At 41.8% G+C, this 23306-nt stretch overlaps 1 protein-coding gene across 5 annotated transcripts in view; it reads right to left on the bottom strand.

The window, feature by feature from the left end:
* The window catches only part of mast2 (microtubule associated serine/threonine kinase 2), a 560338-nt gene that overhangs the window by 375169 nt on the left and 161863 nt on the right, over window positions 1-23306 (bottom strand). Inside the window, exon 1 of one of the 5 annotated variants that reach the window (XM_068037084.1) lies at window positions 14425-15260. The exons of the other annotated variants lie outside the window; for them this stretch is intronic. Coding sequence (XP_067893185.1) covers window positions 14425-14463 — 39 coding nt within the window. The 5' untranslated portion in view covers window positions 14464-15260. Of the gene's footprint in view, window positions 1-14424; window positions 15261-23306 lie in introns of those variants that run through there. 5 annotated transcript variants of the gene reach the window in all.

Genomic DNA, 23306 nt, shown 5'->3' with positions numbered 1-23306 from the left:
ACTCTCTCTTCACTGTACTCGGAGACTAATTTATGCACAACTGCACTTTCTGGATGCTGTAAAGTGGTTTCAGATCATGAAGCATTTTTCACTCCTGGCATCTGCCTTGAAAGTGACACAACTCCTTTTGTTTTAGTCAATTAAAGTTAACAACTGAACAATCATTCAGCCTTATAATGAAGAGCAAGAGCACCAGCTGGCATACACAGTACAAAAAAATCACCAATTAAAACCCCAAAGGTACAACTGATTTCAAATCAACCAGTACCTTGGTCAAGTATAGAACTTCAATATAACAAATCACTTCTCAATCATCTCTGTTATGTGCTGTGCCTCATCCAACAGCGCAAAGACAAATTCCCAACAAAGAAGCAAATACAGATTTAGAAAAAGCCTGGCATCCTAGATTGAGTTAAATCCAAAACAAAACTTTAAGTGTAGAAAAAGACTGGGGCAAAGCTTTCAGGTTTTGGATCATTCGTTCTGCAGAGAGATTAATCAAGCTAAACCTATTCTCAGTAGAAAACAGGTGATCCAAATATTATTTTAAAATTGGAGACATTGAAAAGATTGAATGTGCAGTCTTTTTCCAAATAAAACTGCAGTAAAAGCACCAGGAGCATAATTATTAGCTAAAAAAGTCAGAAGTTAAACTTAATGAAGAACTTCAGGCTTACAGTTGGTGACTGAGTACAGTGACTTACTGAGCAGGGAGATAGGAATCAGGGTCAAATTCACAAATGGTGAGGTCATTCATCTGAGAACTCTGGTTGGTCCAAGACATTGATTTTATTTTTCCTATATTTATGGATTGATAGAGTAGATTTCCATTTGGTGCAATAAATATGGATCACGTTGAAGCAGTCACTAAGAAATAATCAAATTCTTATTAGTAGGGAATATATGAGTTCACAGTAACAGGAAATTTAATAATGAATAGATTGAGCCGTGAAACAGAATTTAGATCCTGAGCAAGCTGGATGGGCTGAGTGGCCTTTTGGAATTCTCGTTCGTCAACGAAGTTGTAGGAGGAAACTTCTTGTTCAAAGTCTTTTCCCTTTATTGTATAAAATAAAACAAATTCAAATTGCTTTGGATTTTTTTTTGTTGACATGGAAACATTTAAGTAGGGTCACTCATCCTGGAAGGCTGATTTGGCAACATTAATTAAAGGAAGCATTCTACAAAGGCTTCATTGAGAAGAGTGGTTGCCACAACTTGAAACCAGCCTGACAACTGTCCATCCCCAAAAATCATTCTACAGGCTAGAGTTGCAAATTTTGCACCCTCCTGAGTGATTCCAGGGACAGATGACTGTGCAGTAGCTCTCAGGCTTGCCTGAAGTAGTGGTCCCCAGTGGTTACTGTGGAGTCACTCAAGGCCACAAGAGGTGAATGGGGAACGCGATGGGCCGGCTCGGGGAAAAACAACAAGGTGAATAGAAGGCATGCAGGACCCAACTTGAGGGTGGAAAGCCACATCCAGCTAATAGGAAGTAGAAGCCCTTGTGAATGGTAGAGCAGCCTAAAGGGAGGTGGGGGGGAGAGATATGATGGAGAGTAAGCAGCAAATGTAATTTTTATTTTAATATTGTCAAATAATACACCTGTTCCCACCTCTATCCTTCCAATCCTTGAAGTTTGAGGTAGAGGACAACAGGCAGGGTGAAAAGGAAGACAGAGGTGGGAAGGGAGCAGAAATTTGCAAGTAAGTAGGAGACAGAGTGAGGGGAAAGAGATGAGGTAGAACACAGGACAGAGTAGAGACAAGAACAGGGCTGACTAAAAGCCATAGCAGTAAGGATGGGACAGACAGGGGAAGGTTCGGGATGTAGGGATGATACGGGGATAGTGTTTGATCATGGTTGGAGTAAAGACAGGAATGGGGAAGATAAGCTTGAGTTCAATTCATACAAGCGATTGTGGGGTACTAAGGAACAGGGATGGAAAAATTGTGAGGAAGAAAGGATATGTGGGACACACTTGATGTGAGTAGAATGAACATGGGTTGTAGGGTTAAATAGGATACAGAGCAAGGCATAGGCTCTTTATCTTCCTCCACTGACAGCCAGCCAACCACCTAAAATGAGAAAAAAGCCACACAAAAGCAGATGGCAGAGATAAACACAAGAAAAAAAAGAGACAGAGACAGCACCTAAATAGGACAGTTTAAGAGAAATCTCCAACTCACTATCACACCATCACCTATTATTACTTCAAAATTTTCGTCCATATGACAAAGGTATGGATGAATTAGGCAGTCTTTGAGACAAATAGGAAATCAGGTGAGAAACTCAGTTGCGGATAAAAATAAGTCGCTGTAGTTGCAAACTAGCTGGTTCATCATCAACAACAAAAGCTTGCATTTATATAATACCTTTAATACAGTAAAATGTCCCAAGGCACTTCACAAAAGCATTATCAAACAGAATGAGACATTGAGCCACATAAGGAGATGTAATAATACACATGGCAAAAAGCTTGATCAAAGGTAGGTTTTAAGGAATGTTTTAAAGGAGGAGGGTAAAGAGGCTGAGAGGTTTAAGGAGCGAATTTTAGAGCTTAGGGTCTAGGCAACTGAATACGCTTCAGCCAATGATAAAGCGATAAAAATCAACGATGTCTAAGAGGCTAGAATTAGATGACGGCAGAGATCGGACAGGGTGGTACATCTGGAAAACGTTGCAGACATAGTGAGGGGCAAGGACATGGAGGGATTTGAAAACAATGACAAAAAATTTTAAATCAAGATGTTGCCAAGATCGGGAGCCAATGTAGATCAGCGAGCACAGAGGCGATAGTTGAACGGGACTTGTTGCAAGTTAGGATTTGGGCAGCAGTGTTTTGGATGAGCTCCTATTTTTGAAGGTTGGAAGATGGGAACCCAACAGCAGAGCATTGGAATAGTCAAGTCTAAGGGAAATAAAAACATGACAAAGAGTTTCAGCAACAGATGAGCTGAGGCAGGGCCAAGACAGGTAATATTACAGAGGTGGAAGTAGGTGGTCTTGGTGGTGGAGCAGGTAGGTGATGGATCAAATAGGATACCAAGGTTGCGAGCAGTCTGGTTTAGCCTCACACAGTGGCCAGGGCGAGGGATGGAGTTGGTGGCTACAGAATGGAGTTTAAGGCAGGCCTGATGGCAATGGCGTTGGTCTTACCAATATTTAATGGGAAGAAATTTCCACTTATCCAGTACTGAATGTCAGACAAATAGCATGGTAAATCAGAGACAGCAGACAGGTCAAGAGAAGTGGTGATGAGGTTCAGGGAGAGGGCTGGACTCAATGACATGTGCACAGAGTTTGTTGCGGGGTTTGAAGACAATTGCTTTATTATTCATAAAGTTTAACTTTAGGAAACTGTGCTGGGGTCAAGAGGTGTTGTCAGGTTTTAAGGATGCAATCTGCATATATGTGAAAGTTGAGTTCATGTCTGCTGATGATGTCACCAAGTGCAAAACATAGAGTAGGAAGAATGGAGACACGAAGGATCCTCACAGAACTTCCTGGGTGAATACGTGAGTTTGAGAAGAGAAGTCATTGATAGGTCTCCATTCATGGCCAGTGCATCACTAACAGTGGAACTAAACAAACTGCCATCAACCACCCTCGTTTCCACTCGATCAATGAACTGCAAGCACTGAATCAGTGCTCACAGACAATTTGCTGAACTGGATGTAATTATTGGGTTTAAAAGGCAAAGGGAGTTGTAGGGTGGGGATTACAATGAGTGGCAAGAATTTTGTGGGACTGGGAAGAGCAATTCTAATAACGTAGCATTGATTTTTGTTGTTTTTGGCTACTCATTTTCAGGTTGAGTTAAAATTGGCGACAGCTGGAGGAGGAGCAGGAATGGGGCCAAGTGGCCGCATATGATTTTTGGTGTACTACCATCCTGTTGGCAGAGACCCTGAAATTCGTCCTTCTTCTAATTCTAATTGTCTTCTGTTTCTGTCATGGCCTGAAGATCATAGGATCACGGGAAATAGGAGCAGGAGTAGGCCGTTCAGCCCGTCGATGGAAATCAGGGGGAAAACTCTTCGCTGGCTAGAGTCATACCTAGCGCAAAGGAAGATGGTTGTGGTTGTTGGAGGTCAATCATCTGAGCTCCGGGGCATCACTGCAGGAGTTCCTCAGGATAGTGTCCTAGGCCCAACAATCTTCAGCTGCTTCATCAATGACCTTGCTTCAATCATAAGGTCAGAAGTGGGAATGTTCACTGATGATTGCACAATGTTCAGCACCATTCGTGACTCCCCAGATCCTGAAGCAGTCCGTGCAGAAATGCAGCAAGACCTGGACAATATCCAAGCTTGGGCAGATACGTGGCAAGTAACATTTGCGCCACACAAGTGCCAGGCAATGACCATCTCCAACAAGAGAGAATCTAACCATCTCTCCTTGTCATTCAATGGCATTATCATCGCTGAATCCCCCGCTATCAATATTAGGGACTACCACTGACCGGAAACTGAACTGGAGTAGCCAAATAAATACCGTCGCTAAAAGAGCAGGTTAGAGGCTAGGAATCCTGTGGCGAATAACTCACCTCCTGACTCCCCAAAGCCTGTCCACATCTACAAGGCACAAGTCAGGACTGTGATGGAATACTCTCCACTTGCCTGGATGGTTGCAGCTCCAACAACACTCAAGAAGCTCAACACCATCCAGGACAAAGCAGCCCGCTTGATTGGCACCCCATCCACAAACATTCACTCCCTCCACCACCGCCACACAGTGGCAGCAGTGTGTACCATCTACAAGATGCACTACAGCAACGCACCAAGGCTCCTTAGACAGGACCTTCCAAACCTGCAACCTCTACCAACTAGAAGGACAAGAGCAGCAAATGCACGGAAACACTACCACCTGCAAGTTTCCCTCCAAGTAACACGCCATCCTGACTTGGAACTATATCGCCGTTCCTTCACAGTCGCTGGGTCAAAATCCTGGAACTCCCTTCCTAACAGCACTGTGAGTGTGCCTACCCCACATGGATTGCAGCAGTTCAAGAAGGCAGCTCACCACCAGCTTCCAAGGCCAATTAGGGATGGGCAATAAATGCTGGCCTGGCCAGCGACGCCCTTATCCCATGAATGAATAAAAAAAACATTTTACCGAAGTCAATTAAGGGATAAAGGTAATTCAACCTGCAGTCAGACATTTTTGGGAAATTTCAAACTATATTCATGATAAATGTCTTGCACAACAAAAAGATATTTTGCGGTTTCTTGGAGAAAACAGATGCCATCCATTTGTCCAGCAAAAATTCAGCAATGGGGTCAAACAGTCATACAATTGGGTTATGACGCAGTTTTTACCTAATCTCGTTTTAAAGCATTTCAATTTCAGAATATCATGTAAAAACTTGATATTAGCGTTTACCCACAACAGAAAATAAGTTCTGAAGGGTCACTGACCTGAAACATTAACTCTGCTTCTCTCTCCACAGATGCTGCCAGACCTGCTGAATATTTCCAGCGTTTCTTGTTTTTATTACGGCACAGTGGCGCAGTGGTTAGCACCGCAGCCTCACAGCTCCAGGGACCCGGGTTCAATTCTGGGTACTGCCTGTGCGGAGTGTGCAAGTTCTCCCTGTGACCGCATGGGTTTTTGCCGGGTGCTCCGGTTTCCTCCCACCGCCAAAGACTTGCAGGTGATAGGTAAATTGGCCATTGTTAATTGCCCCTAGTGTAGGTAGGTGGTAAGGAATATGGAATTACTGTAGGGTTAGCATAAATGGGTGGTTCTTGGTCGGCACAGACTCGGTGGGCCGAAGGGCCTGTTTCAGTGCTGTATCTCTAAATAAATAAATAAAAATAAATAACACCATTGTTTCAGCAGTCTTGCTAAATAATTCAGAAATTACACTTAATCATTTTGATTTCTCTGTGATTTTTGCACAACAGTTAATGGATATTTTCCAAAGCATACCTGCTTCTTCTGATTGTTATATACCACAGAGTTGACACACTTCACACAAGTCCAGAATATAGTCTTTTACTGTTGCACCTTCCACTGTGCACGCGCGCACACACGCGCGCGCACAGATACAAAAATCCTTTTTGCAACCTCTCCACTGTTTCGATATCGTTTTCATAATATGGTGACCCGCATTGTGTGTAGTATTCCAGTTGTAGTTGCACCAAGGTTCAAGTTTAGCATAATGTCGGTGCTTTTGAATTCTATCCTTCTAAAAATAAACCCCAATGCTTACCCTTTTTGTTTTTACAAGTGCCTTTTTAACCTGTGTCGCTACTTTTATGAATGTGGAACTCTTACTTTAGACGAATATTCACTTTGCAAAGTTTTATGCAAGACTAAATGCCAGAGTCCTGCAATTGATTTCATCTGTGCAGCAGTACAGTGAAAAGGGAACTGGTCAGTTATGAAAAGCATGCTGTACGTATACTAGTCTCCAGCAAGACCAGAATTAGCTAAAAGGACTTCAAAAACGTACCCGGAAGGTTCTCTTGGGAGCCTATCTTAAACCCTTCATCCATTTTCAAAACAATGCATACTTTTGAATCTGGATAAGGAGAACTTCCTCTCGAGACAGTCATCACAGCAAAGGGCCAGTGCAATAGCACATGAAATGGCCTGTAAAATTGGGAATAGCATAGCCCAATGATCCATATGAATTGTTTCCATCACCTGCGAGTCTCATTTCACATGGTGAATATACGACCAAAACAGAAATGAGTCACCTGCCTTTGCAATGACATCAGGACGAAGAGCCAGTTCAACAAAAGAAAAAAAGGATTTAATTAAGTATGAATCGTTAATGTGGCTCTACTGTTGATACAGCCAATCAAAAATGAAACAAATCTCCAAGACATCATATTTCTCAATTAGATTGATCACAAAATCACTCTCAGGTACCCATTATTCCAGATATTATCCACTGACCCCCTCAATTCGATTTGCAATTATAAATCTCTCTTTGGTTTCCAGCATTTTAAACTTCAAACAAAAAGTGCAATCTACAAGAACTTGTCATAGCTAATAGAAGATAAACAAATTCAAAATACCAGTTCATTATTTTCAACACATTGTTTACAAAGACGACAACAAGGAAGATGACAGGAAACAGAATATTGGACTAACTTGTCTCTTAACAGTTATTTTTAATGGAACTTACCCATCCCACTGATAATATTCTTCAACACTACAGTATACCATCAAATCTCTTCACTGACAAATTTTCTCAAGTATCTTAGAACTTTTAGAAATTAATTTGGTTAAACAGCATCATGAGACGTAAATTTATGTTATGATTGATTGCACTAAAAAATTAGGTGTAAGATTAGTCAGACAACATTCCATATAAAGCTAGATTATCATTTTCTAAAGAGACTTTTACTTAATTCCACAAATAGAAAATTATCCAGCCAGTTGTGGTGTTATCTGCTAAAAGATATGCCAAATCACCTAGGGTTCTTCAGTAATGTCCGACGGTTAGGCTTATAGTAAATTACTCTGTAGAAGCAATGCAACAAAAATGTAAGCATTCTTTAAAAACTAGCAGAGACCCACAAACATTTGCGGTCAAATTAGTATCTTTTTTGCAATAGTATTTCTTTAAATCCCTATCCAATGCTATTCCTCTCATGTCATACCCATCCTTCTCATATCATTCCCATCCCACCTACCATCCCAGCCTTTCTTCCTATGTCATCCCCATCCCCCATACCATCCCATCCATATCCACCCATTTTATTCCCCCCCCCCAATGCCGTACCTGCACCGCCCAACAACCCCCCCCCCCACCTCCTATGAAGTTCACCCCCCTGCCGAATCCCTCCAGCCAGGGTAACCATTGTTTTGGCTCGCGTTACCTTCGCTGCTCTTTTTCTCCAACGTTTCCCCCACTGCCGCCATCACCAACCATCCCTTTCCATGTCGTTCCCACCCCCCAATCCAAATCCCAATCCTTCCAGCCAGGCTAACTGCTGTTGGGCTCCCTTGACCTTCTGTTGTTTTTTTCTCCACCAACACCCCCACTCTGCCGCAGTGGGCACCCCTAGTTCCACAATCAATGTACAAAATACCACTTGGGGTTTGTGTTTCCAAATGTATTTTTGGGGGCGGGAAAGCATGTACTCCGCTTCACTCCCCAAACCCCCGCGTGTTGGAAGAATGAGAGGAGACATTGTGAAACAGTCAAAGATGGTGGGGTGGGGGGCGCGAGAGAGAGAGTGTGTGAGAGAGAGAGAGTGTGTGAGAGAGAGTGAGTGAGTGAGTGTGAGCGTGAGAGTGAATGAGTCTGCATCTTGCCTGTCTGTGCCCCAGAGAGAGCCCAAACCTCGCTTGTCCAGACCACAAGGAGGGGAGTTTAAAAAGGGTCTTCATTTTGCACCTCTTTCTCTTCTATTCCCCTGTAAAGCCTGGCTTGGGTATAAAATTAAAACCTGACCCGGGCCCAACCTGACAACAACCAACTCGAACCCGACCCGGGCCAGAGTCCTTCAATTTTTTTTCATGTCCAACCAACCGGAAAATAACAAACATATTATTGAAACAGAAAAAAATTGTACATCAAAACAATACGAAACAAAACAGTACAGTCCAGTCCAGCCCGACCCGACCACAGCCTGAATGCTGGACACAGAATACAGACCCAACTTGACCCGTCGTCAGGTTTAGTCGAGTAGCCAGGCTTTATTCCCCTGCCCCAGACTCAATGCTTGTTATATTCCCTTAAAAAGAGGTTGGCTAGCAAGCAGTTTTTTGGCTGCTCTTGAACCACCTGCTAGGCAGTGCTCAGTGCCTCCAGACACAACAGCAATGGAATCTGAGTGTGGGGGCAGGGTGGGGATAGGTAGATTTCAGGGGAACACATGTCCTTGTGTACTATTCTAGTGCACAGCACCAGCTAAAACACAATTTTCAGAAGGCTGTACATAAGACAGCAAGGACAGACATTCATTTCATGCTCACACGTATCCCATCAGGCAACTTATTTGACAGCTGGTCAAAGAGCTTCGTAGCCCAAGTGAAAAATTACAGTCGCTGTCAGACACCAACCAAAATCTAATGAACAAAGGAACAGCAGCAGGCCATTTAGTTCCGTGAGATCATTGCTGATCTGTGACCTTCCATATATCCACCTTTGCCCCCTTATCTGATTAGCAAAAATCTATCAATCCCAGATTTAAAATTAACAATGCGACCAAGCATCAATTGTAGTTTACAGAAGAGAGTTCCAAACTTCTACCACCCTCTGCATGTAGAAGTGTTTCCCAATTTTACTCCTGAAAGCTGCAGCTCTAATTTTTGACTGCCTTCTATCCTAGACTTCCCAACCAATGGACATAGTTTCTCCCTATCTACCCTATCAGTTCCACTGAGTATCTTGAAAACTTCAATCAAATCACCCCTTAACCTTCTGAATTCCAGGGAACACAACTCTAATTATGTAATCTCTCCTTGTAATTTAACCCTTGGAGTCCAGGTATCATTCTGGTAAATCTATGCTGCACTGTCTCCAAGGCCAATATATCCTTCTTAAGGTGCGGTGTCCAGAACTGCTCACAGTACTCCAGTTGTGGTCTAACCAGGGCTTTGTATAGCTGAAGTATACATTCTACACTCTTGTACTCTAGTCCTCTAGATAAAAGGGCCAGAATTCCATTAGCATCTTTGATTATTTTCTGTACCTGTCCTTGACATTTTAATAATCAATGTACATTGTTTCGAGCAATTCACTATTTAGAAAGCAGTCTGTTCTTACATTTTTGGGTCCCAAATGGATACTTCACATTTGCCACAGTGTTGCCCATGCACTTTATCTATCAATATCTCTTTTTAATTTCATGTTTCCAGTTACTCTACTTATAGTGCTGCCTATGTCACTTTCTACCCAATCATCTAAGTCATTAATAAATACAGCAAATAGTTAAGGCCCCAACAGAGCTCCCTGAAGGGCATCATGAGTCACATCCTGCCAATTAGAGGACCCGGCCATTATCCCTACTCTGTCTCTTGCTGCTCAGCTGCTGCTTAACCAGGTCAATCATTTTCCTTCAATTTCCTGAGATTCAACTTTAACTAGCAGTCTTTTACGAGGGGCTTCAATAAATGCCTTCTGAAAGTCCATACAAATAACATCCACGTGGGAAGATTGTTGGTTGATGTTGTCTTTTACATTTCTTTACCTCCGGCCCGATTTTCTTCCATCTCTGGATGTACAAGTCTGGAAGACGTTTACATCTTGTTCAGACACAGTTCTACAGGCACCAAAATCCCCGCTATTTACAGGAGAGCCTAGGTGTTGAATGTTGACAGGTTATTCGACCAAAAGTGAATGTTATCCTGCCCTCATGTACTTTCAACAGGGGTCACTAACCTGTCATCAGGATTGGGAACCTTGGAGAACTTTTCCCTCCCTAACCCAGGGGTGCGGAGGCCAACCGTAATGGCTCAATTTCTGCTTTGGCTGAGTTCAGTCAAAGTGTTGGTGGGATGGTCGCGGGGCGGGGGCAGGGGGGCAGGTGGTGAAGCAGAAGGTGAATGGAAGCAGAGGAAGCAAAGACCTCAGTGTAGCTCAAATATTTACCAAATAAAATCATTAAACCACGGAGGAGCTGTGACAAACTTATTTGAATTTTTTTTGAAACTCACCCACCTTGCCACAGTTAGTAGTTGGATTAATTTACCCAATACCAACCAACACAAGTTCAACTGCTAGATTAAATTTAATTGATTTAGCCCAATAACACAGCCAAAAAGTAAGCAAACCAAAAATGTAATTGTTAAGTTTATGCTTTTATAAAATAGTCATGAGCATCTATTACATCTTAAGAGAAACTCAGCTCCAGGTGAGAAAATGTGAGTGCGCATGTGCTGATACTGCAATACTCCTCAGTCTTCCACTGGTTTGAAACTAACCTTAAAAAGGTAGGATTTATTCTTTGTAATGGACACTTTTGAAACAACAAATACTGGGACCTGTAACCACCCATTTTTGCATTGTGCTCCGATTTTGCATATGAAGTTTTTATCTCGCCAACCAGACACCTAGCTTCCAATATTTAAGAGATTAATTGGCCGAGGCATTGAGTACAAGAGTTGGGACATCATGTTACAGTTGTACATGACGTTGGTTAGGCCGCATTTGGAGTACTGTGTGCAGTTCTGGTCGCCGCACTACAGGAAAGATGTGATTAAGCTAGAGAGGGTGCAGAAAAGATTCACAAGGATGTTGCCTGGTTTGGAGGGCTTAAGTTATAAAGTGAGATTGGATAGGCTGGCTGTTTTCCCTGGCAGCAGATAAGTTTAGGTAAGGGAAGAGTTGGGTTATGTTACGAAGGTGGAAATAGACGGTCTTAGCGATGGCATAGATATGTGGTCAGAAGCTCAGCTCGGGGTAAAATACGACACCACGGTTCTTAACAGGCTGGATGAGCCTCAATCAGTTGCCAGGGAGAGTGATAGAGTCAGTGGTTAGGAAACAGAGTTTGTGCTGGGGACAAAAGACAGTGGCTTCAGTCTTCCCAATATTTAGTTGGAAGAAGTATCAGCTTCGCCATCTCAGTACTGCTGAGCATCTACATGCGAACATGAAGAAAACTGATTTTATATAATTTAGAAATGCTGTGAATGAAATGGATTATATTTCTTAAATAGCCAATAGTGACCTGCTCACAAAAACCTTCTTGAGCTGGCAGGAGCAGGATAAGAGATAAACAAACTAGTCAAGCTGCAGATTGATCTTTTGTTTTACCGACTCCATTCCTCTCCCTGGCAACAGTCTGAGATTAAGCCAGTCTGTTTGCAACCTTAGCATCACATCTGACCCCGCGATGAGCTTCCAAACACATATTTGTGCAATTACCAAGACTGCCTATTTCCACCACTAACATTGCCCGACTTTACCCCTGTCTCAGCTTATCTGCTGCTGAAACCCTCATTCATACCTTCGTTACCTCTAGACATGACTATTCCAATGCACTCCTGGCTGGTCTCCCACAGTCTACTCTCCGTAATCTTGAGGTCATTCGAAACTCGGCTGCCCATGTCTTAACTCACACTAAGTCTCGTTGCTGACCTACATTGGCTCCCAGTCAAGCAATATCTCGCTTTTAAAATTCTCATCCTTGTTTTCAAAACCCTCCATGGCCTCGCCTCTCCCCATCTCTGCAATCTCCTCCAGCCCCACAATCCTCCGAGATAGCTGCGCTCCTCTAATTCTGGCCTCTTGTGCATCTCTGATTTTAATCGCTCCACCATTGGTAGCCGCGCCTTCAACTGCCTAAGCCCCAAGCTCTGGAAAACCCTCTCTACACCTCTCTACCTTGTTTTACTTCTTTAAGACATTGCTTAAAATCTACTTCTTTGACCAAGCTTTTAGTCATCTAACCTAATATCTCCTTTAGTGACTCTGCGTCATACTTTGTTTTATAACAGTCCTGTAAAGCGCCTTGGGACGTTAAAGACATTATATAAATTGAGGGCGGCACAGTGGCGCAGTGGTTAGCACGCAGCCTCACAGCTCCAGGGACCCGGGTTCGATTCCAGGTACTGCCTGTGTGGAGTTTGCAAGTTCTCCCTGTGTCTGCGTGGGTTTTCTCCGGGTGCTCCGGTTTCCTCCCACAAGCCAAAAGACTTGCAGATTGACAGGTTAATTGGCCATTATAAATTGTCACTAGTATAGGTAGGTGGTAGGGAAATATAGGGACAGGTGGGGATGTTTGGTAGGAATATAGGATTAGAATAAATGGGTGGTTGATGTTCGGCACAGACCCGGTGGGCCGAAGGGCCTGTTTCAGTGCTGTATCTCTAATCTAATCTAATAAGTGGTTCTTGTTTATTGACAGAAAATTAAATTTGGAGAACTAATTTTTTTTAAAAAACTTAGCATGAGGTTAAAGACCGTTCCCCCACACCCTGCGCGTCCATCTCCCTCTCCCCCACGCCCTGCGCGTCCATCCCCCTCTCCCCCACACCCTGCGCATCCATCCTCCTCTCCCCCACGCCCTGCGCGTCCATCCCCCTCTCCCCCACACCCTGCGCGTCCATCCTCCTCTCCCCCACACCCTGCGTGTAAATCCCCCTCTCCCCTCTCTGCACATCCTTCCCGCTCTCCCCTCTCTGCTTTTGGTCATCTAACCAAATATCTCCTTTCGTGACGCGGCGTCATAATTTGTTTTATAATGCTCCTGTAAAGTGCCTTGGGACGTTAAAGGCTTTATATAAATATAAGTTGTTCTTGTTTATTAACAGAAAATTAAATTTGGAGAACTAAATTTTTTTAAACTTAGCATGAGGTTAAAGACCCATCATTTGTTTCAAAAGTTAAGTGTGCTTTTGTTTGGTGTGTTTTTCAACTTTAGCTATGCATCATTGATGCAAAATTGCTGTTACATATTACAAACTAAGGAGAGGCGTGCATATTTTCAAATTTATTTCTTTATCATTAGAGTCATAGAGATTGACATAGTCATTGACATCAAGTATATGAAAGACTAATCTATTGTCTAACACTGGGGTAGGAGAAATCAAGCAGCTTGTGTTTTTAATTAACGCAATCCCTTGCAAATATCCTTTCTGGTATTTAGCCAGGCTGTTTGGCTGCTGCACCTCATTAACCAATTTTTGAGGTGGGGAAATCAGGCATTGTGTGGTTGTCAGGTGAGGACAGGATCAAAACTAACTGTGATGGCTTCCACAGTCCACCAGCTAGTCAACATTCGCTGCTTAGCTTTGCATATACATAAATTGGCTGCCGTATTTCCTACATTACAACTGTGACTACACTTCAAAAGTACTTCATTGGCTGTCTTTGAGATATCTGGTGGTCGTGAAAAACGCTACATAAATGCAAATCTTTCTTCTTCTAAAAATGGCAATTGGGCAAAAAATCAGAAACATATTTTTTACAAGGGCGGAAGCAAAGAATCATATTAGAGCTTTTCTGATTACTTCCCCCTATGCAAATGATTTCATTAAATAAAATGAAATCTAAATGTATAATTGATTGGTAGCTAAATGTCAACGAGAGCTACAAGGTCTAACTGGCAAGAACTTAACTGGTGAACCCTAAATGCAACATGGCAGAGCAGAGCACAGGACTGGAGACTATTCAATAACAAACACACCAAAGCTCTGGAAACTACAGAGATCAGTGGTCTTTCATCTGCCATGATTAATCTAAAGATTCTAAGGGTTCCTTAAAAAAAAGCAAACAACAAAACGATTATTAATTATTTGAACACAAGTTGCCCTCTGATATCTGACCAGGTCAGAGACTTATGTTCAAAAATTCTGGGCAAACAAAGCACTCAGCAGTCAGATCACAAACTTGGCAGAACTGCAAAACCAGGCCTGCACCCACTGCGGCGACACCAGCTTATGGTCAAACTTGCTCAACGTTAATAACTAAAAGTACTTGCGGTCATTTCTGCCACCTCCACCAATCTTACCTGCAGTCCCCTCCGCCTCAAAATACTTGAATCGTCCATCGTGTTCTTTCAAATTAAATTTTGCTGTGCATCCCAACTAGCAAACGCTTGTGTGAATTGCATAAATACTTAATTAGTCTGTTGTCTCTCACATCAGAAGGTCATCAGGCAGGTACATTGTCCTATTTGTCACCTTCCAAAGCAGGCACAGCTACTGTACTTCATATATCTCATTTGATAAGCACACTGATACTCTTTTGGAGTTTGTGCAACATCAATCTCTGTCTGTCTGAAGGCAGTCTGAGCTGCTCAGAGGTTGGTAGTGTATCTGTCACCCATGGAGGGATTGTTTCCTGTTCTGAGTAGCTGAGACACGCGTCTTCAAACGATGCAGGAATTCACTCAACTATTCATCACCAGCATAGCTGTCGGGGCCATCTCAATTTTGCAGTTTCTCTGAACTGGCAGTGTTAATATGAATTGCAGACTCGGCAGATAGCTAACAGCTCTTCTCATGTGAGAGTTATGGCCACAATCAGAGCTCAATTCACAGTCACTTCAACATGAGGTCAAACATCTCTCCTCACATGCCAGCCTAATGTGTCTTTTGAATTGACATCCTCCATCACTACAAAAAACATCTCTCTCGAGTCTCAAAGTCAAGCCATAAGCCCAAATGATAGTACTGGGATATTTATGAGGCAATCTCACAGAAGTCCCTGGAAAACAGCACCATGATTCATAGGAGTAACATGCAGCACAAATCCAAAGTGAACAAAGTGTTCAATTCACAAATCTTGTTCCGTTACGGCAGGCATTTGTCCGTTTATTATGTGGCAGATCCAGAGCTCAGTAGCACTTCCTCTCCATCTGCTGTTGAAAGCAACTGAATGCAAGCAGTCAGCCAGCCAGCTACGCAGCTAACCAACCACAGACAGGGCACATGAATATTTGCATAAATTAGGCATACAGTTAGGCATCACACACTGCTGTGAAAACCTCCCTCTCCCTTTGGTTCAAAATCGCATTCATTCCACACTTCTTTTGTCACAGGTGTCGTGTAATTTGCAGTTATAACAACTTCTTGCTAAATATTTACCCAGAGCTATAATTTTAGCATATCTAAGTAACCAATTCCATAACATAGATGAAAAGAAATCCTTTCAAAATAAGTGCAGTTTACTTTAACTCATCTATAATTACTGTTTCCAAGGAAAACAGCCAGTAAAGCCAAGCCAACTCAACTTAACAGAGCACCTTCCTTGAGTCAAAGTGTCATTTGCAGCACAAAGGGCCATTCAGCCCATTGAGTCCACATCAGCTCTCCATGGAGAAACCCAGTCAGTCCCATTCCTCCGCTCAATCCCCGTACTCATGCAAGTCTATTTCCTTCAAGTGGCTATCCAATTTCCCCTTGAAATCATTGATTGTCTCTGCTTTCACCACCCTCGTGGGCAGCAAGTTCCAGGTCATTACCACCCGCTGCATAAGAAAGTTCTTCCTCATATTCCCTCTGCATCTCTTGCTCAAAACCTTCAATCTGTGTCCACTAGTCCTTGTCCCATTAGTTAATGGGAACAGTTTTTCCTTGCCTAACGTACCTAAGCCCGCCATAATCTTGTACACTTCGATTAAATCTCCCCTCAATTCCCTTCGTTCTAAGGAGAACAATCCCAGTTTTTCCAACCTAATCTTTTAACTAAAATCCCCCATCACAGGAATCGTTCTGGTAAATCTCCTCTGCAAACCTCTGAAAGACCTTAACATCTTTCCTGAAGCGTGGTGACCAGAACGGGATACAATACTCCAATTGGGGACTAACCATAGCTTTATAAAGGTTCAGCATAACTTCCCTGCTTGTGTACTCAATGCCTCCGTTTCTGAAGCCCAAGATCCCATATGCTTCACCACCCACTCTCTCATTACGTCCTGCCACCTTCAACAATCCATACACATGCACCTCCAGGTCCCTCTGTTCCTGCACACTCTTTAGAACTATGCCATTAACATATATTACCTCTCCCTATTCCTTTTACCAAAATGCATCACCTCACACTTGTCAGTTTTAAATTTCATCTGCCACCTGTCTGCCCATTCTGATTAGCACAAGTGTCCAGGTTTATGTGTCAAATTGTATTATAAAATCAATATAATCTTCAATTATTTAAATGGGAAGGAAAGCCCAAGTATTTATTTTGTTTAAGTAACTTCCCCATTTTATAGAGGACTAAAAATAATTTATTTTGATGTTTTGGTAACACCATGTGACTTGGACCAGCTCAATTGTAAACAACAGTGGCAGAACTTCCAAAGGACCAGTCCACCTCCTGACCCAAGGAAATCACACTGCAGACTTCGCAGACAAGATTTTCAACTAACTGCCTGGGCATAAAGCTGGTATTGCAGATCAACTGCCTATTACAGAAACTGTGCAATTTTCATTTTGATTCATTCTGAATAATAGACTTAGTGCTTACTTTTATTGGCAGTTTCCTGGCCCAAACAGTTGGTATAAGCCCAGACAGCAGGTTGAAAATCTACCCTCAGTCTCTGAAACCACAGCGTGTGGCTCCAGAGCTGTGTGCAAGACTAGTTTTAAGTGACCTCCCTGCTTGTTGTTTCCTATGGTACCACTCCAGGATGTACAGAGGCACATCCAATTGGCCAATGACAAGTGGCCGAACAGCAAGGCAGTGGTGACTGAAGGGTCTATCCCAAAAAGAAAGCTTTGAGTGGTAAGCAGTGAACTGCCATACATCAAAAAAGTTACTAGATTATTTTCCTTTCCAATATGGAGAATATGTTAAATTAATATATTCCTCAAAACCTTCTTTCCTCTTTAAGCAGTCTATGAACATTTTGAAACCAAAATGATCTGTATAAAACCAGAAACTTTGGAATAAATTCCTAATGTAACCAAAAACAGAACAATTAAAAAGCACACATATTGTTTTGCAAGATTTTATGATAGTATGAAATTACAGTAATTCCTTTTGTAACTAAGCAATTCTTCACTTAATTTTGTGCTCACTCGAAGCCTAGTGACAATAGAAAAAAAGAGCTGTTGAAACAAATGCGACATCTTGTGTGGGGTGGAAGGGCATAATATACAAAAACTATTTCTACAAAAACTTAACAGATTAGTACACTATAATCATTTACTGGATTCAGAAATTGTTCTGTCCCTAAGAAATCAAGCGTCCTGGCATTTGATATAGTGGTTTTGTTTGAGCTTACCTAGTTAAACACACTAAAAATCAAGGCAAGAACCCAAGCAGCAAAAAGCCTGAGAAGAGCTATTTCCTATCCATAATAGGCATGTACACATCTGACATCATTTCTTGGAGCACATCCAACATACACATCTGTTTCTCCAATGCACAGTTCTATCACACGACTGACAACACTCTTTGTTAACCCCCGCCAGGAGGTTAGACTGTTTCATTGACTGTGCCCTTGGTGGTTGTTTTACATGTTTAGTTTTTCCTACTCACTTCCTCAAAATCTGATCTGATTGTGCGAATTGTTTGGTGTTTGACTCAAATTGTACGGATTAACTACTGAGACAAGTAATAACATTCTGTCAAAAAATCAATAGGAATAACTTTCCAGCTAAGAATACAAGCTAATTTTGCTGCACATCCAAGGGAGAAAACAACCTGACCCCATTTTTGTCTCAATGTATTCAAGTCCATGGTATCTTAATCTAAATGTAAGGATTACCCTCCTCACTGAAGAAACATTTAGCCTCCATAAAATACCACTGGATAGCATTAGGCTAATTTCAAAACTTGCAGACTGGTAAGCAGTAGGCCATAATATCATTCCATCCAGTTCAAGGTAATTCTACATATACAACAGAAATAGAATTTTAACACTTCAATTAGATGCTTTGTCAAAAGACTGCAAGGGCTCAAATAAATGGTAAAAAAGTTTGGAATCAAATGGAAAAGCAGAGTAATGAAAATCACTTCATTTTGTGGCTGAAACAGTGAAGTGAATCGACTTGGTAACTGTCAACTACACCGTTTTTCATGTTTATACTTCTGTCTGGTGCACAGAACTCAGCCATATTGGTATAATGTAGATAAAGTTAAGAATCAACAATGAAATCTGACTGGACTTTCATTTAACTACTGTCATTTTCTTTCCCTGAAATGCTGGTCTGCAAGAATCAATAGGACTTCACACAGTGAAATTCTGTTCAATAAGAATTTCTTGTTGCAAGCAAGAAACTCCATGCCTTCAACGTTTTCCAAACCAAAGTTAACAACAGATTTGTAAGCGCAGAACAGTAAAGAATATTTAACACGACTTCATGTGAAGATAATTCAAACCTCCCAGCTGATCACTGGTACATAATCTGATTTCAAGAGTTCTAAAACAATTACATTCTCAAGGATGGAGTTTTGTATGAAGTATTCATACAGATGGAAAAATAAACAACATAATTAATTTCAAAGGTTGTAGTGCAGTGTTGTTCTCAGCAACCCCTATTGCATGTATGAAAAAGATAGTGATCCCAAACACCTGAGGTGCTCTGCTGCTACAACAATGGCGGAGAAGGGCTTCTACCCCCATGTGCCCCTGTCAATCCCAAATTTGGAGTCATTAATGGATTTGCAAAACCAGTCTCCCTAGACTGGCTGGAAATATAAAAATATCCATATCATGTCATAACTGTGATGGTCAGAGGCTAGCTTAAAGCACACTGATTTTGCATCCTGCTCCAATCATGTGATGAGCAGCAGTGAAACCAGAACGAATGACTGGATATTAAATTACACAATTGGCTACAAAAAACAGATTATTGCGCATATTTGTGATTCCTCTGGATGGTAAGTATGCTAGTCATGGTTAAATCAACTGATAGTGAAGGGGAAGAAAAGATTCGGTTCCCAAATGTAGCTTCTGGCAAGTTAAACAAAATTATCTATGGTATCTGGAGAGATCTGCAGGCCACACTGCACTACCTCTAAACTGACAACAGCATGGATGTGGGTGGTTAACTGGGATGAAAGGAGGGACAATATGAAAAACTAGCAGGGACCCGTAAACCATTTGCAGTCATATTAGTATACTCAGCCAAATTCCATCATCTCATCCACCTCTCCCATGCCATTCATCCCATGGCATCCCCTCCCTTCCATACCATCCCTCTCATGCCATTCATTCCCTCCCACTCCATTCCATTCCATCTTTCCCATGCAATACCTCCCATCCCCTCCGTCCCATGCCTTCCCCATCCCATGCCATGCCAGTCCTCCCATTGCATCCATCCCTCCCATCACATCAGTCTCTCTCTATTGTACATCATATTTTACTTGAGTCTCTCTCTATTTTATATTAGAATGATTACATTTTGCCTTCATCTCTATCAATTTTATATTATACTGATTATATTTTATCTCAGTCTCTCGCTATTTTTCTTTAAATTCTGCAATGTTAAACTGTTTTATCCCAGTCTGACTCCAAATCTTTTCAGTACCATTCACCATTTCTCCGGCTCAAGCAGCGTCAGGCACCAACCATCAATGATGTGCCTTCCCCATTCACCAGGTGCCGTGTATTGAATCTATCATAAAACTGTCACTCAACACATGCTATACTTTAACATTACAACAAAATGGTAAAATATCGAATCAACCAACTATCAGCCCACAGGTGAAAAATTTCACTGGACCTTACAATACACAAACCAAGACCTATAACTGAACAGAAGTTGTCCTATTTTTAAAATGGGTCTCCCTCCATGATCCCCATAATACCCAGATTTGACTTAACCTCAGTTTCTATTTTATATTTTACCTCAGTCTCTCTCTCGCTTTTATATTATAATTGGCTATATTTAACCTCAGTCTCTCTCTATTTGATTACATTTTATCTCAGTCTCTCTCAATTTTATATTTTTTCATGAGTGCGTACTAAAACTCACCTCTCACTGTACGCGTGAAAACCTTGAACATATCTACTGTAGACCTGGTCTCTCATTTGGAGCCAAATCGAAATGTCAAAAAAGTTTTCATTTTGTCATGAAGAACTCACCTGCCACAAGTGAGGCATATTAATTTTGTCAAATGAAACATTAATTTTAAACTGTTGCTGGACTGAAGGGATGAATTGTTCAAAAATATCAGCAGTGGCTGGAAAAATTTGCAATATAAGAGACAGTTGCCTAGGAAAAGTCAATGGAACTGCTCCCTGATCCAATTAACCCAAATGGATTTTGATCACCAGACATTAAAAGGTGGAACATGCCAGCATTCCATTCCCCCAACCACAGATGTCTGCTAAGATGAAAGGAATCCACAAAAACTTAGGAGAGTTTGTTTTAAAAACTAGTCACATGACTAACCTGCTGGCCCAGGGTTTTTGAATTGCGCTCACAGGACAGGTTGAGGACAGAGACTTCTTTGAAGACAAAAAGAGAAGGCAGGTCTCTCTCGCTGGCTTGCTCTCTCTCACGAATTTCCAAATCCACTGAAGCCACTTAAACCTCGAGAGAGAGGGCTCCTACATCGAAACAAGTTTGAAAGCGTGCACTGGGCCCCAACAAAACGGCAAGATTTAACTGCAATCAAGATTCTACATTCAACTCCAAAGACAGTAAATGAACCCCAGCTATTGCCTGAAACTTTATTCTTATTCATTTTCTGTCTCTATCTGTGTGTGTTTATCGCGTATGCATGATAGTGTGGTCATGTCACGTATTTTTAGCAGTTTTAACCGAATTAGAGTTTTAAGGTTAATAAACTTACACCTTTCTTGTTTAAATCTAAGAAAACCTGTCCGGTTGATTTCTTTGCCTTACAATTAGAGAGCAGTGAGCAAGGATTCACTTCTTCTTCTTTGGCCTCCTCGTCTCAAGAGACAATGGGTAAGCGCCTGGAGGTGGTCAGTGGTTTGTGACGCAGCGCCTGGAGTGGCGATAAAAGCCAATTCTAGAGTGACAGACTCTTCCACAGGCGCTGCAGATAAAATTGGTTGTCGGGGCTGTTACACAGTTGGCTCTCTCCTTGCGCTTCTGTCTTTTTTCCTGCCAACAGCTAAGTCTCTTCGACTCGCCACTCTTCAGCCCCGCCGTTATGGCTGTCCGCCAGCTCTGGCAATCACTGGCAACTGACTCCCAGGACTTGTGGTCAACGTCACAGTACTTCATGTCGCGTTTGCAGACTTCTTTAAAGCGGAGGCATGGACAGTGGTAAGCAATTATGCCAAGTCTTTTTTAAAAACTCCCACAAAATTTTTTGTTAACAGTTTGGCTGCTCATAAGTGCATGTGGGATGATGGTGGGGGAGGGGGGGTTGGGAAGAGCAGTGGCTGGGTGTGATTAACACCTTCAAAAATACATTTTATTTCATGATGGCATCACAGACAATAATTATATCCAAGCATCACGCTATGGGAAACAACACAAAGAGATAGCACCAAGACAAAAAGCACGTATTATATGCACCAGAGGCAAAACAGCCAGCCTAGCTTACAATAAAAAATAAACTCGAGTTTAAATTGCACAGTTATCCCACTGCACGTTATCTCGTGTGAAGCAGGAAGGGAAGACTTATAGTTCAGATAGCATAACAGCAGATGCTACTGCCTCCTTTCCAGGATCTATAACAGTGGTAAGTTTTACAAGGATAATTATAGCCAATTTGAAACTTATTAGCTCTCATTAAAATTCTTGGCTGTAGCAGTTGCATCCGATTGCATTTAGATCAGTCTGCACATACTAGAATTAAATATTTCTGCATAAGAGGCTTTCTCTGCAAGGTAGAATCCTATGGAATTAGTGATAATCTACTGCACTGGATTGAGAATTGGCTGAATGCCCATAGACAGAAAGTGGTTCATGGATTTGGATCTGCTTGGGGACTGGTCATCAGTCGTATCATCTACTCCACAATCTGATCCAATGTTTGATCTCCCACTTTCCAAAGTCAAGCAGACCATGACAGCTTATGTCTTACTTAGTAAACTTACAGTAACAAGAATGCCTACTTAAGCCCTGGATAAAAAGTGGCATCAGATACCGTGCATGTAAAACCACAATCTGGTTGATAGGGGCTAAGAGCTCACTTACAGCAATGGCGTTTGGTGCAGAGCCCAAGAGAAATATCCAGACAAGGTCTAAAAATGTAATATTCCCATCTTATTTAAATCATATGGCAAGATGCCAGGTAGGTGAGGCACTGAAGGAAAGACAGACTTGCATTTATATAGCACCTTTCACAACCACTGAACGTCTCAAAGTGCTTTACAGTTAATGAAATATATTGAAGTGCAGTCACTGCTGTAATGGTTTCACAATGTAGTATCACTAATCTAATGAAATGGTCTATGAAAAACTAAAAAGTACAAGAATAAACCTTCAACCAAAATAAAACTTCATAAAATATTATATGCCTTGCAGGCTGTCCAACCCATGAAAATATTCTCCTCACAATGTTGCCTTGCATTCAGTAGATGGGACAGATTACTTAACGCACTTTAAATCATTCGTAAATGTCTCATCATAAAAACTTCTCTTTGCGTGATTAAAAATTGTTACACAATAGAAAGCCAATAGAAATAAATAGATTAAGCACAATAACGGGTTGCAGACTACAGGGAAAAATAATACTCAGGGAAATATGTGATAATGAAGATGAACATTGTAACAAGTTGCATTTACATGGCACCAGAAGAAGTGGCTTTTTAGGAAGGCCTTCAAGGAGGAGAGGGAGATGAAAAGGCAGCGAGGTTTAGGGTGTGAATTCCAGAGGGTCTTAGTGGCTGAAGGCACAGCTGCCAAACATTGTAAAGATAATGAACATTCTATGGTGTAAAAAATGTGAATACTTTACGTGCAATATTAAGGGGCAGTTCCTTTTAGGAAATGGTATTTATTGTAGAGGGGTGGCCAA

Source organism: Heterodontus francisci, chromosome 8, assembly GCF_036365525.1.
Source record: "Heterodontus francisci isolate sHetFra1 chromosome 8, sHetFra1.hap1, whole genome shotgun sequence".
In the NCBI taxonomy this organism is placed as follows: Eukaryota; Metazoa; Chordata; class Chondrichthyes; order Heterodontiformes; family Heterodontidae; genus Heterodontus; species Heterodontus francisci.
Note: the sequence above shows the minus strand (reverse complement) of the source record. Positions and strands in the feature narration are given on the sequence as shown.